The sequence below is a fragment of the Schistocerca nitens genome, chromosome 4 (genome assembly GCF_023898315.1).
Source record: "Schistocerca nitens isolate TAMUIC-IGC-003100 chromosome 4, iqSchNite1.1, whole genome shotgun sequence".
NCBI classification, from domain to species: Eukaryota; Metazoa; Arthropoda; class Insecta; order Orthoptera; family Acrididae; genus Schistocerca; species Schistocerca nitens.
The window spans coordinates 373,250,856-373,265,871 of record NC_064617.1 but is presented as its reverse complement, the minus strand read 5'-3'; the positions used below and the strand labels follow the sequence as shown (position 1 = coordinate 373,265,871).

The window sequence follows — 15,016 nt, the reverse complement described above, 5'->3', positions numbered from 1 at the left end:
CTAACAACGTACATTCTAAGAAACGTCTTCTTCAGATTAATTTCTCTTTGATACTAGTAGACTTATCAAGACCAGGAATGCTGTATTTGCCGGAGCAACTCAGGTTTTTATGTCTTCCATGATTCGTACGTCATGATTATTTTGCTTCCAAGATAGAAGAGTTCCTCAACTACGTCTAATTCATGCTCTCCAGTTTTCTTGTTAAGTCCCTCGCTATTGTTATTCCTGCAACTTCTCATTACTTATTTGTTTTCATGATATACTCTCAATCCATATTCTGTAATTAGACTTTTCATCCCATTCAACAGTTTCTGTAAATTTTTTTCACTTTCACTGACGACAGCGATGTCATCAGCGAATCTTATCATTGATATCCTTTCACCATCAATTTTAATCGCAGACTTGAACCTCCCTTTAATTTCTGTAGTTCCTTCTTCAATGTGCAGATTGTAGAGCAGGGGAGAAGGCTGCGTCCCCGTCTTGCAACTTTTTTAACCCGAGCTCCACGTTCTTGGAATTTCAGCGTTATTGTTCCCTCGTCGTTCTTGCACATATTGTACATCAGCCTTCCTTTCCTGTAGCTTACACCTATTTTACTCATAAATACGAACATATTGCACAGTTTGACATTTCCGAATGCTTTTCCAGCATAATTGACTATCCTATGAGCCTATCTCGATATTTCATTTTGGCTATAATTACCAACCACGAATTCGGAAGTGGCTCACTGGTGCCTTTACCTTTCCTAAAACCAAACTGTTTGTAATCTAGAACATCCTCACATGTATGCATGAACTGTTATACCGATTGTACCATAGTCCTCACAACTACCAGCACTTGCTCTCTTCAGAATTCTGTAGATGATGTTTTTCAGGAAGTCTTATAGGTTCTACACATGACCTTCAGTACTCGTTTCGTGACAACTTCAACCAATAATTTTAGAAATTCCGATGAAATGTTGTATACCCCATTTTCCTTAAGTGATGTTAAGTGTTCCAAAGCACTGTTACTCTTACTGTAATATTAGATTCCCTATTTCTTCCATATCGACGCCAGCTTCTTCTACTGTTACGTCACATGACCATTCCTTTCCGTAACAGAAGTCTTCGGTGTACTCTTTCCCCTATCCGCTCTGATCTCGGTGTTTAGCAGTGTAATTCCCATTGCACTGTTAATGTTGGCAGCCTTACTTTTAATTTCACAGAAGGTTGTTTTGACATTTCTGTATGCTGTATCAGTCCTTACGATGTGCATTAATTTTTCAATTTCTCCACATTTTTCTTGCACTCATTTGGCTTTGACTTCTCTGCAATTATAATTCATTTTGTTCCTAAGTGATCTATATTACTGTATTCTGTCTTTCCGTGAAGATTTTTCACTTCCCTCTATCGTCGATAAATTGTATTTCTTCAGTTACCCAAGTTCTCTTCTCTGTTACATTCCTAATAACTGTGTTTGTTTTTCCCACAAATATGATTGCACTTCTTAGAGATGTACATTCCTCTTCAACTGAACTGTCTACCGTAGTATTGCTTATCGCAATATCGGCGTGTTATCCTTTCTCAGTATTTCAGTGACCCAATTTCTCCTACACTGTTTCTTCCGTATGGTTCTCTGAAATCTCAGAGTACTCTTCATCATTGCTAAATTGTGATGTGAGTCTATATGTGCTTCTGGATACGCAAAACAATCCAATTTAAGGTTTCGGTACCTCTCTCTGACCCTGATGAAATCCAGCTGTAACCTTCCCGTGTCTCCGGGTCTCTTCCATGTGTACCTGTATCTCTTGTGGTTCTTGAGAAGACTATTCTCCATTAATAGTTGAAATTTATTGCCGAACTCAATTAGTCTGTCTCATCTCTCATTCATATTACCAAAAACATATATTGCGTTACCCTTCTTCTATTCCTTCCCCTACAACCGCATAGCAGTCACCTTGATTATTTGATCACCATCTTCCTTTACCTAGTACGCAGCGGGCTGGCACAGTGGCTAGCACACAGGACTCGCATTCGGGAGGAGACGGTTTAAACCTGTGTCTGGATTTCCTGATTTACGTTTTCCATGATTACCTTAAAACGCTTGAGGAAAATTCCTGGATGTTTCCCTCGAAAGAGCATAGCCGTTCTCCTTCTCCATCTTTCCCTAATCTGAGCTTGTGCTCCGTCTCTAATGGCCCCGCTGTCGTTAAACTCCTCCTCATCCTCCTTTTACGTAGAGAATTACTCGTTCAGTAGCTTCATATACTTTCTATATCTCTTCATCTTCTGTTTGTGACGCCGGCATGTATACCTGAGCTACTGTCGTCGGCGTTGGTTTATTGTCGATTCTGATGAGGATATACCTATCACTTAACATTTCACAACAACTCACTGTCTGCCCTACCTTTTACTAATAACAAATAGTAATGCACTATGTAATTTTTTTGATGTTGATTATATCATGATACATTCGTCTGACCAGAAATTCTACTTATTTCCATTTCTCTGCACGGACAGTCACTACATTTAGATTCACACTTATCATTTCCCTTTTCAGGATTCCTAGCTTCTCTACTACGTTCAAACTTCTGACATTCCACGTCATGACTCACAGAATGCTACCCTTCCGTTGGTTACTCAATCATTGTGTCATGGTCACCTCCCCTTTTGCAGTCACCTACCAAAAGCTCTGAGTGGTGGACTAATACGGAATCTTTTGGCAATGGAGCGACCATCAAGATACTTTTTCTGCCACAGGCTACATGCTCTATGGATACATCTTATGTATCTCTAGTACTTTGGCCTCCATTGCCTTCTGCATCCTCATGCCGTTGCCGGCCGAAGTGGCCGAGCGGTTCTAGGCGCTGCAGTCTGGAACCGCGCGACCGCTACGGTCGCAGGTTCGAATCCTGCCTCGTGCATGGATTTGTGTGACGTCCTTAGGTTAGTTAGGTTTAAGTAGTTCTAAGTTCTAGGTTACTGATAACCTCAGCAGTTATGTCCCATAGGGTTCAGAGCCATTTGAACCATTAGAACCCCATGCCGTCGATCAATGCAGATTCTTCCGCCTTTTAAGAGGAGCTTTCCAACCCAAGGGCAAGAGAACGCCCTTGACCTCTTTTCATTCCTCCACTCTCACTGACAAGGCCGTCGGCAGAACGAGGGTGACTTCATATGCTTGAAGTCTTGACCGCCATTGCTGCTGATTTTTATTTGAAATTTCAGCAGTGGCTAGGTTCGAACCCTGGACTGCGGAGACTTACATTACTTGTCAGAGACGCTACTCCTAGTTCATGGCTCCTAGATAAGGTGCTAGCTGCTTATATTATGCTTATCACGTACAAAAGAAAAATTCAGTCTTGTGCAACTGACTGTTTAGTTTGTTTTTAATCAAACTTTTTTGCATGTTCATACTAGGCACAGTCAGTTATTTTCAATTTTATATCATTTCTTAAAATATTTATGGGTTCTTCTGTAAGTTCTGTTTGCACACAAAACTGGATTTTAAATGGCAGATTACATTTCTCGCTGCAGATAACCTTTCCTGTTGCACACTGTACATGGTGTTGTTCACACAACAATCTTATTTTAAGGATAATTAATAATAACCATCACCTGCATTCATATTTCCGCTGATAAAGTAACAGAAGTATAATGCTACTGAACGTAGCTGGTTTGAAAACTAATTATGAAAGAAAATTTCAAATACTTCGCTGGAGAAAACAGTGATTGGCCTTGGCCCAGAGTTATTTATACTCACACAAATGTGTCACTGCCCTTGAGTAAATGCTGTATCTCCGTAAGTCTCTCAGAACGAGAGGACATTTGATGTGACTGATAGCGATCAGTATGCCGGTGTGGAACGACGACATTTTCATGCTGCTTACAAAAAGTCATTTATCAGTTCTGCCCTCGACCTTTATCCTCGCGTTTCTTCCACTTCCGTAATTCAACACAAACACAAAAATACAATATACAATCACCTCTCACAGTTATCATCAATTTAATCTTACGTAGCTGGCACAATGAGCTGCATAGAAAAGACGATCACTGTAATCCCAGGATAATTTCGTAATGATTAAATTCCAATGACTTACGCTAATGTCCAGCACAATATACATTACGGTTAATTGAGAATTGTGGTTGCTATACCATTGCCCCACGCCTATCAATGGACTCGTTCGCTTTTATGTAGACGTATCTGACCTTGTTCTCTAGACGTCTGTTGAATTAACATCTAATTATTGGTCGAGGAATGTCGTCAGAAGGTTGCTGCGCTCCACGCGAACAACAAACCGCGTTAACAAGCTTCCGTCGTATGACTGAGAAGGGACAAAAACAGCGGGCACTGTGGGGAAACTCGCTGCTTTGACCGCGCAGATTGGACGGAAATTAATCAACTCGTGACTAGAAAGCACGCGATAGCGTTTGTGCCCTGAGAATCATCTGCCGCGCCTGCCCGGTCTCCGCAGTTTCTGTGAGACTCACCTTTGATGTTTCCCATTGTCATCCCCGGTATTGTGCTTGTCTACTCCTTTTCACAATACATGTGATATTCTGTAGTACTAACAAGGGCTCGTTGCTAAACTACAGTAACTTCGAGGTACAGGAGGCTTGATTCCAAGTGGTTACCTAACCATCACCGACGGCCATTTCCGTACTTACAGACACGTCTTATAATTACTAGCCTTAAAGTAATAAACATAAACAAAAAGAATATTTTCTAAACTTATAACTTGTAATGGTTTTATGTAGGCAAGGAACGTACCTTATACTAATTCTATCTATCTATCGCTTGAGCCTTGTCCCGCAGTTACGCAGTGTCGCCATCGTTAATCGTATTTGGCATGTTAATGTTTAAGGGATGGGCAGATGCCCTTCCTCCCGCCACCCCGTACCCCTCGGAACGGAATTAGTGTACCCCAACTGTCTGCGTCGAGTGCAATCCATGGAATAGTGCGAAAGTGATCAGATGTCTGCGAGCCGTGTAACTGAGACGGAACATGGGGACCAGCCCGGTATTCACCAAGCGGGATGTGGAAAACCGTCTAAAAACCACTTCCAGGCTGGCCGGCACACCGGCCCTCGTCGTTAATCCGCCGGGCGGATTGGATCCGGGGCCGGCGCGCCTACACAAGTCCAGGAAGCAGCGCGTTAGCGCTCTCGGCTTCCCTGGCAGGTCAACGTACCTTATACTAAATGCACATATAAATACTCCGCATGTGATAGCTAGTACACGCTTCTACATTCCAACATCAATAACTCGTCCGCCACTGTCAAGGAATCAAGTAGGACAGTGGAAACAGATTAGCCCAGGACAAGAGAGTATTCGTTGCAAAAAGACTACTAGAATCTATTATTAGCTTAATTTGAGAAACTGGGTCTGAGAATGTTCATTTGGAGCACGGTATTGTACGGAAGTGAACCAAGAGCTTAGGGAAAGGTTAAAATGAGGTAACTGAAGTGTCTGAGTTTCAGTGTTACGGAAAGGTGCCGAAAATTAAGCAGACTGAGAGAGATAAGAAGGCTCTCTGCACAATCTTCAAGTGAGAGAACTCCTAGTATTAAATGTAAGGGAGCTATGAGTGGAGTGTAGAGTCAAAAGACGAGGATGCAGGGGAACTGGGACGCTAGAGAGAAAGCGCTAGCGAGCTATTAGAGGCATGAGAGTTTGGAGTCCTAGATAATCAGTACTATTTATCAAGGTACAACTGAATTAAAGTCATTAACTGCCAGTGGACGCTGATTTACAACAACAGGGTAAGATGAAAATTTGTGCAGATCGGGATTCGAACCCGGGCACAAATTTTCAATTTTCCTCATTGATAAAAATCAATGCCTATTGTCAACTAATGTCTTGGCTCATAGTCGCTGCAAGATCATAATAGTGTTTGCTTTTTCGGATACGTCTGAAAACAACAGACACCCATATCTAAATACTATTCATTGCATGAAAGGAATGATGATGTTGTTGTTGTTGTGTTTATTAGCTGCGAGACTGGTCTAATGCTGCTCTCCACGCTCGTACATCCTGTGTAAGCCTCTTCCACTCTAAATAGATACTTTCACCGATATCGATTTGAACCTCCCTACTTCATTATTCTCTAGTGTCACTCTGAGAAAACAATACATATAATACACTGTTGACGCTGATCACACCCGTAGAAGAGACAGACAGCTCTCTTCTTTAGAGAGGAAGGGGCAGAAGCACAGTTGTGGTATCGAGGCAGCTGATGCCGAAGCGTGTTTACAGTGGTCCCTCTACGTCAGAGCGGACCACGTCCAAGATCGGAAGGACCGCCACTGATCCCCCATACTCCTCGCGCCGACCGATCATTCTAGGCTGGGCGCCGCCGTGTTTGAGGTTCGCTGTTTGTCCCCTGCTGATGGAGCGACAGCGGCGGTCTGTGGTGGAGCCCATCAGCCCCCTCTCCCATGCCTCTGCGTGTGTGTGTATGTGTGTGTGTGTGTGTGTGTGAGAGAGAGAGAGAGCGCTAGCTTGCGTGTCTGTGTCTGTGTGCGTTATATGAGGCAAAGCCGGTGCGAGAACGTTTGGCTTCCACTAATTGATCGCCGCAGAACACATTTAGCAGCAGTGGGTGACGATCCCTCGAGCTGATTCTACTGCCATCGAAGACGTTATCGTGTGTGCAAACGTTATGTGGACACGTTCGTCATCAATACGGCCACCACGAGGTTAGCAATGAACTCACGTCATGCGTTATATGGCTGGACCTACGTCGTGTAATGTTTGTTTGATACTACCTACTCATTACCATTCTGTGGTATGTAGAGGCTAAAGGCATGGACTGCAGCCACCATGTAGGTGAGTCCTTTTGGGTTAAATCGCGACGGTTTCTCATTTCTCGCGCTTGATAGGCTGCCAGGAAAAATGATAACTTGCTAGTAGCAGGAGGAAGCAAAATCCGGCCTGGCTCACCGAATGGAGACTCGAAAATATACAGGGTTTTATGCAACACGCAAGTCCTTGAAAAATTACGCAGAAGATTTTCATATTCTCTAGGTCGCTACGCAAAAACTTCTAGTCCTACAGAAAAAATGAACAGGTTCGTTACGTTCTAAATTTAATTTAGTTAAATTTGGTAGTGGAGTATCTTTTCGCTGGAGGTCACAGTTTTCAAGTTACTCAACAAAAACACACTTGAAGGTAGCTGCTGAACATTTTTCTTGAATAATTCAAAAACTACGACCTCTACAAAAAACATATTCTAGTACAAAATTTTACTACATCAAACTTCCTGACAAAGTATGAAAATCTTGAGAGTAGTATTTGAAGGCATTGTGGTTTGCATAAAACTCGTAGGCAGGGGCAGCTCAATCACCTTGTATTATTATATATTTTAGGGAAGCTTTTTCGATACTGTGAGATATTTTGAAGTTGAGAGTTAGTAGTCGCTCAAAGCTAGCGAATTGGCGTATTTTTGTTCTTTGCACGTGTGTCATACGTAACTTTGACAAGTATTTACTGTATGTTTAAAATAAAAAAGAAAGGAAGTATACTGAAGACAAGATCATACGTCTATCTTCGTACATATGCACGCAATTGGCGGGAATGTAAATGATCAGAGGTTGATCGGCCCCCAGAGTGTATTAGCTATGTTCGAGTATAGTTGTTACGAGGCGTGGTAGGTATATAAGAGGCGTGCATAGCGTCAAATGGTGAGTGATCACTGTGAAGGACACAGAGGTCAAGCGAATTCATATGATACATCAGCAACTGACAAAGTTTGAAAGCGGGCCTCATGTGGGTCTTCATTTGGCCGTCTGGTCGAATTGAATAATTGGTATATTTTTAGGTATTGAGACAGTTTCCAGTGTTGTAGTGTATGGGAAAGTGAATGCAAGCATACTCACCGCCATAGTTACAGTCGTCTGACCACAACAAGAGAGGATCGCCATACTATGCCTTGCCTTGCCGCATGGTAACTTCGGTTCCCGTCGGATCACCGAAGTTAAGCGCTGTCGGGCTGTGCTAGCACGTGGATGGGTGCCCATCCGGTCTGCCGTGCGCTGTTGGCAAGCAGGGTGCACTCAGCCGTCATGAGGCAAACTGAGGAGCTACTTGTTTGAGAAGTAGCGGCTCCGGTCTCTCAAACTGGCATACGGCCGGGAGAGCGGTGTGCTGACCACATTCCCCTCCGTATCAGCATCCAGTGACGCCTGCGGGCCTAGGATGACACGGCGGCCGTTCAGTACAGTTGAGCCTTTCAAAGCATGTTCGGATGGAGTTTAGTTTTTTAGTAAGAAGGAAATAAGGACTACGAATGGCGTCACATTGCCTTCAGCCATGAACTGCGGTTCTGAACTACCGTGGGTGACCACAGCGGCGATTATGGCATCCAGCTGTAGAGAACTGCCATTACTCTAATGCTCCGGAGAACCACAGCGATTTTATTCCAGGTGTATTGTGTGGAGAGTCATTGGATACGACTTCAGGTCACTGCTCGTACTGACCGACGAAATCTGACGGTACAATGGTACGTCATGGACCCTGTATCCTCATTTGCTACCTCTCTTGTGACAGTATCATGGTACCATTTTTCAACAGGAAAATGTTCATCCACACGTGGCACGTCTCCCTCTGAATGGTCTGCATGATGTTGAGGTACCCCCGTGACGAAAAAGCTCCACATAGCTGTCCCCCATATAACACGTGTGCGTCTAGTTTGCACGTCAACTCCATCGCAGTGCCCGTACCAGGGACCATTTACAACCGTTATGGGTCAGATAGCCCCATCAAATAATAAACCGGTTTTACGGCACCGCTTCCAACCGAATTAGTGAATGTATCCTGCCCAGAGAGGATGCAGAAGTCGTGCTGGTAAGTGGGCTCATGCTGCCAAGTTCTTTGTAAACATGATTCGATTCTGCAGTCACTGAAATAACATCACATACCCTCACATACCTTAATTTCGTTTCCTCTTCCACTTGTGGGAGGTGAACTTCTTTTTGTCAGTCTGTATGTTTGTCATTAATACGTTAATTTCACTTGCAGTGTCATGTAAGAGCTGACCTCTCAATATAATACTCAAATTATTTCTTGTATGTTCTCCAATTCGTACACCCAATTCCTATCAGTCAGGTGAAACGTAATGTACCGATCTAAAACTAGTAGATTCGAACACTAGTCAAGCTGCAAGCTTGTAGTCGTTACACGAGTATTTCTCGGATATCACGAATATTGAAAGCTGGCTGCGTTGCCTCGATGTATGGCAATAAATATTCACCACACTAATTTTCATCACGCTTCTAATATTTTTTCAGCCTACAGCACACGAACTACCTGCTGAGGCCAGGATATCGCCTGAATATCGACATTTCTGAAGCAGGAAACTCTTTTGGCGCTAGGAAAGCGTGAGTTTTTGAGGAGAGCACGTAACGATCACTTTCGGCGGAGCGGAAACGCAGGTATCATCTTCGTGTCAACATACCTGTTGACCACGAAACAAAGAGGACCTATTTCTGACGAGGTGCACGGAAATCTGTGTGTAGAAAAATCCTCATTTTTGATAAAGACGTCTCCCGAAAGACTTTCGATCATTTCTATTGTTTGCTTTATCTGTTGAAATTTAGGCCACATTCTGGAAATGTTACAGTCACGTAGTTTAGATGAATTTTTTTCCCCGAATCTTAGCGTGCTTAGCGACCAATATTACGACTCGTGTTCCAGCCCATATAGTCGTTCTTGCTTCTGTTATTCGTTCCTTTTATTCTCTTCAACTATTCTCGATACATTTTTCAATGTTTTTTTTCAATTATACTCACTGATTGTCTTTAGTATTCCGCCATATGTTTTCTTACGTTGTGATTGGAAACACTAGTGCGGAAGTTCGTCCCAATGTAGATTAATTTTAAACAGCCCTTACCAGTTTCACACAGCCGCTGCTCCATCTTCCGTAATCACTGGATGTCTTTTCCCGTGTCATGATTTCGCCTTTTTGTAGTAGATGAACTACTTGTACGTAGCACTGCGCATACCGGATGCATCAGTGTTATGTCTTTGAACACATGAGGTTTGTCGCTGCATGAAGATTCGGGTTAGGTGCACAGCGATCCATTGCGCAAACTATAAGCTGTCGTGTCCTTTCGAGGCTATTAAAATGATTTACTTTAAGGTTCTTAATCAGTAGAAAAGCACTGTCGGCACTCAGTAAGCAAGTAAATGTAAGACACTTTCTCTAAACAACCAGTAAGAAAGTAAGTAAAGATCACGAAATTTTTCAGTAGGCAGAGCGCATTACCAGCACGTTTCCGGATTCGACGCTTGATCGAATATAGTTTTAAACGGTGACGAATTCCACGTTGAACTGCGTCTGAAGCAATTTAACATAGTCTTCTGGTACCCTAAAATACAAACAAATAAAAGTGACAGTTCTAGATCGAGAGCAAATCATCCAGCCCCATACGCCCTAGACAACTACACCACTACATACCCCTCATCGCCAGCCGACCCTAATTGAAATACAACTATTAGGAGAGTAGAGCTACTACATAAATACGAGCCTGATACGATGCCAACAAAACATACAAATAATTTTACTCTTGGCGGTTTCCACAGATACACATTCCCATACATCATGTACAGGGTAATTATAATTACTTGAACCATTGTAGATGGGCACTATTTGCCCTATGGTTACCCAACTTTATAGGAATGATATTCAAACTGATCGCACCAGAATTTGCGTTGTTACTAGTGTTAGTGTCATGGCGTTCCAAAAATGGCCCTGAGCACTATGCGACTTAACTTCTGAGTTCATCAGTCGCCTAGAACTTAGAACTAATTAAACCTAACTAACCTAAGGACATCACACACATCCATGCCCGAGGCATGATTCGAACCTGCGACCGTAGCGGTCGCTCGGTTCCAGACTGTAGCGCCTAGAAGCGCACGGCCACTTCGGCCGGCTCATGACGTTCCGTTAGGCTCCGGTACTGCTACGGTGGCGTAGGGTTGAACCACAAGAATCAGTGTGCGTTACAGTTGCAGACGCAGCCAGCATGAACCTGGTCAAAGTGAGCAGGGCATTACTCGTAGAGCTATTTTATCAAAACAGTAGCAGAAATGCTGTTGTCTTCGCGAGTATAGGCACATTAAAGGAATGCGGTGAGGTCCTCTTTACGCATCGAATTGGAGAATATGATTTGGAAGTACGAATTTACTGGTGATTTGGGAACTTCTCCTCGGAGCGGCCGACGGACAATAGCACCACAAATTGTTGAAGAAGGTGCTGTTGCCACGGCTGAGAATCCTGGACGCAGTATGCAGTCTTCAAGAACGGCACGAGCTGTGTCATGACAGCGGAACCGTTCGAAAAGGGCTGTGAAGAACTGTGAAACAGCATCCGTACACACTTCACATTACTCATCAACTTTTGCCATGTAACGCTGGCATTCGAATAGACTTCGCTCTTACGTTTCTTCAAGCGGTGAAGTTGCCCAGCGGCCAACCGTACAATTTCAGCGGCATAACGCAACCCATTCTGAAGTTATAACGATTTTATTTCATATAGTTCAATAACTGTCACCCTATAGACGCTAATTTAAGTAGGGACTTTTTCTCCATTTTAGATGATGTAGAGATGTGAGCGGCTAATCTTATATACTTTCGTGTAATAGGTGGATTCCAGCCTAAGTTTTTTGGCTAGAGATTTTAGTGGGTTGCAGAGTGGCTAGATCATCCTTTTTATTCTAGCGATCAGTAGCCATCGCTATCTCCGGTGTTACTCTAATTCAGTTCCGGCTTTTTCATATTCTAAATAGTTTTTGAAGTTTCATTATTTTGACGCTTTTATCCACACGCAACTCGGCAAATATTAGTATGGATACAAAGGACCTCGCAGTCATTCGCCCAAACCGGCAAATTATCATCATGATCTCCACGTAGAATATCTCTAAAGCAAAAATTGTAAACTGTAAACTGCAGCATTTTTAATAAAAATCATTTACCTGTCACACATGTATTGGGGTAGTAAATGTAAATTATGACAGCCTAATGGTAACAAAAAATGTTTGGCGGAAAGAATATAGGAATCATAAAATCGGCTTGTTACTTCGTCGTGCATTCAGTAAATCAGTGTCACACAGCATGATTCATTGGTCTGTATAACAACATATGCATGGTACATAATCGACTAGTCTACGGAGGTGAGGAGAACGAAGCATTAATTAAACGCCATATTTAATTGTGTAGCTTCAACCAACAACATTTGAACTACCCTTCGCAGTATTAAAATGGGTTTGCGGATGACCATAGACAGGAAGTAGGATTGATGCGCGACTAACTAACCGCACTCTTGTTAGAAACAACGAACTGTTACTAGCAATAATTAGCGATTTATAATTCAAAATTTCATGAAAAATTCAGAAGAACGGAATGTTGTTGTTGTTGTTGTGGTCTTCAGTCCTGAGACTGGTTTGATGCAGCTCTCCATGCTACTCTATCCTGTGCAAGCTTCTTCATCTCCCAGTACCTACTGCAACCTACATCCTTCTGAATCTGCTTACTGTATGCATCTCTTGGTCTCCCCCTACGATTTTTACCCTCCACGCTGCCCTCCAATACTAAATTGGTGATCCCTTGATGCCTCAGAACATGTCCTACCAACCGATCCCTTCTTCTGGTCAAGTTGTGCCACAAACTCCTCTTCTCCCCAATCCTATTCAGTACCTCCTCATTAGTTATGTGATCTACCCATCTAATCTTCAGCATTCTTCTGTAGCACCACATTTCGAAAGCTTCTATTCTTTTCTTGTCCAAACTATTTATCGTCCATGTTTCACTTCCATACATGGCTACACTCCATACAAATACTTTCAGAAAAGACTTCCTGACACTTAAATCTATACTCGATGTTAACAAATTTCTCTTCTTCAGAAACGCTTTCCTTGCCATTGCCAGTCTACATTTTATATCCTCTCTACTTCGTCCATCATCAGTTATTTTGCTCCCCAAATAGCAAAACTCCTTTACTACTTTAAGTGTCTCATTTCCTAATCTAATACCTTCAACATCACCCGACTTAATTCGACTACATTCCATTATCCTCGTTTTGCTTTTGTTGATGTTCATCTTATACCCTCCTTTCAAGACACTGTCCATTCCGTTCAACTGCTCTTCCAAGTCCTTTGCTGTCTCTGACAGAATTACAATGTCATCGGCGAACCTCAAAGTTTTTATTTCTTCTCCATGGATTTTAATACCTACTCCGAATTTTTCTTTTGTTTCCTTTACTGCTTGCTCAATATACAGATTGAATAACATCGGAGAGAGGCTACAACCCTGTCTTACTCCCTTCCCAACCACTGCTTCCCTTTCATGCCCCTCGACTCTTATAACCGCCATCTGGTTTCTGTACAAATTGTAAATAGCCTTTCGCTCCCTGTATTTTACCCCTGCCACCTTTAGAATTTGAAAGAGAGTATTCCAGTCAACATTGTCAAAAGCTTTCTCTAAGTCTACAAATGCTAGAAACGTAGGTTTGCCTTTTCTTAATCTTTCTTCTAAGATAAGTCGTAAGGTCAGTATTGCCTCACGTGTTCCAGTATTTCTACGGAATCCAAACTGATCTTCCCCGAGGTCGGCTTCTACTAGTTTTTCCATTCGTCTGTAAAGAATTCGTGTTAGTATTTTGCAGCTGTGACTTATTAAACTGATTGTCCGGTAATTCTCACATCTGTCAACACCCGCTTTCTTTGGAATTGGAATTATTATATTCTTCTTGAAGTCTGAGGGTATTTCGCCTGTTTCATACATCTTGCTCACCAGATGGTAGAGTTTTGTCATGACTGGCTCTCCCAAGGCCATCAGTAGTTCTAATGGAATGTTGTCTACTCCGGGGGCCTTGTTTCGACTCAGGTCTTTCAGTGCTCTGTCAAATTCTTCACGCAGTATCGTATCTCCCATTTCATCTTCATCTACATCCTCTTCCATTTCCATAATATTGTCCTCAAGTACATCGCCCTTGTATAGACCCTCTATATACTCCTTCCACCTTTCTGCTTTCCCTTCTTTGCTTAGAACTGGGTTTCCATCTGAGCTCTTGATGTTCATACAAGTGGTTCTCTTATCTCCAAAGGTCTCTTTAATTTTCCTGTAGGCAGTATCTATCTTACCCCTAGTGAGATAAGCCTCTACATCCTTACATTTGTCCTCTAGCCATCCCTGCTTAGCCATTTTGCACTTCCTGTCGATCTCATTTTTGAGACGTTTGTATTCCTTTTTGCCTGCTTCATTTACTGCATTTTTATATTTTCTCCTTTCATCAATTAAATTCAATATTTCTTCTGTTACCCAAGGATTTCTACTAGCCCTCGTCTTTTTACCTACTTGATCCTCTGCTGCCTTCACTACTTCATCCCTCAAAGCTACCCATTCTTCTTCTACTGTATTTCTTTCCCCCATTCCCGTCAATTGTTCCCTTATGCTCTCCCTGAAACTCTGTACAACCTCTGGTTCTTTCAGTTTATCCAGGTCCCACCTCCTTAAATTCCCACCTTTTTGCAGTTTCTTCAGTTTTAATCTACAGGTCATAACCAATAGATTGTGGTCAGAGTCCACATCTGCCCCTGGAAATGTCTTACAATTTAAAACCTGGTTCCTAAAACTCTGTCTTACCATTATATAATCTATCTGATACCTTTTAGTATCTCCAGGGTTCTTCCATGTATACAACCTTCTATCATGATTCTTAAACCAAGTATTAGCTATGATTAAGTTGTGCTCTGTGCAAAATTCTACCAGGCGGCTTCCTCTTTCATTTCTTAGCCCCAATCCATATTCACCTACTACGTTTCCTTCTCTCCCTTTCCCTACACTCGAATTCCAGTCACCCATGACTATTAAATTTTCGTCTCCCTTCACTATCTGAATAATTTCTTTTATTTCATCATACATTTCTTCAATTTCTTCGTCATCTGCAGAGCTAGTTGGCATATAAACTTGTACTACTGTAGTAGGTGTGGGCTTCGTATCTATCTTGGCCACAATAATGCGTTCACTAAGCTGTTTGTAG

At 42.4% G+C, this 15,016-nt stretch overlaps 1 protein-coding gene across 1 annotated transcript in view; it reads right to left on the bottom strand.

The window, feature by feature from the left end:
• LOC126252317 (carbonic anhydrase-related protein 10) overlaps positions 1 to 4,491 on the bottom strand; it is a 788,385-nt gene extending 783,894 nt beyond the window's left edge. Inside the window, exon 1 of the mRNA XM_049953202.1 lies at positions 4,470 to 4,491. Within this exon, the coding sequence (XP_049809159.1) occupies positions 4,470 to 4,491 (22 nt within the window). The remainder of the gene's footprint in view (positions 1 to 4,469) is intronic.
• Between the last annotated feature and the right edge of the window lie 10,525 nt (positions 4,492 to 15,016).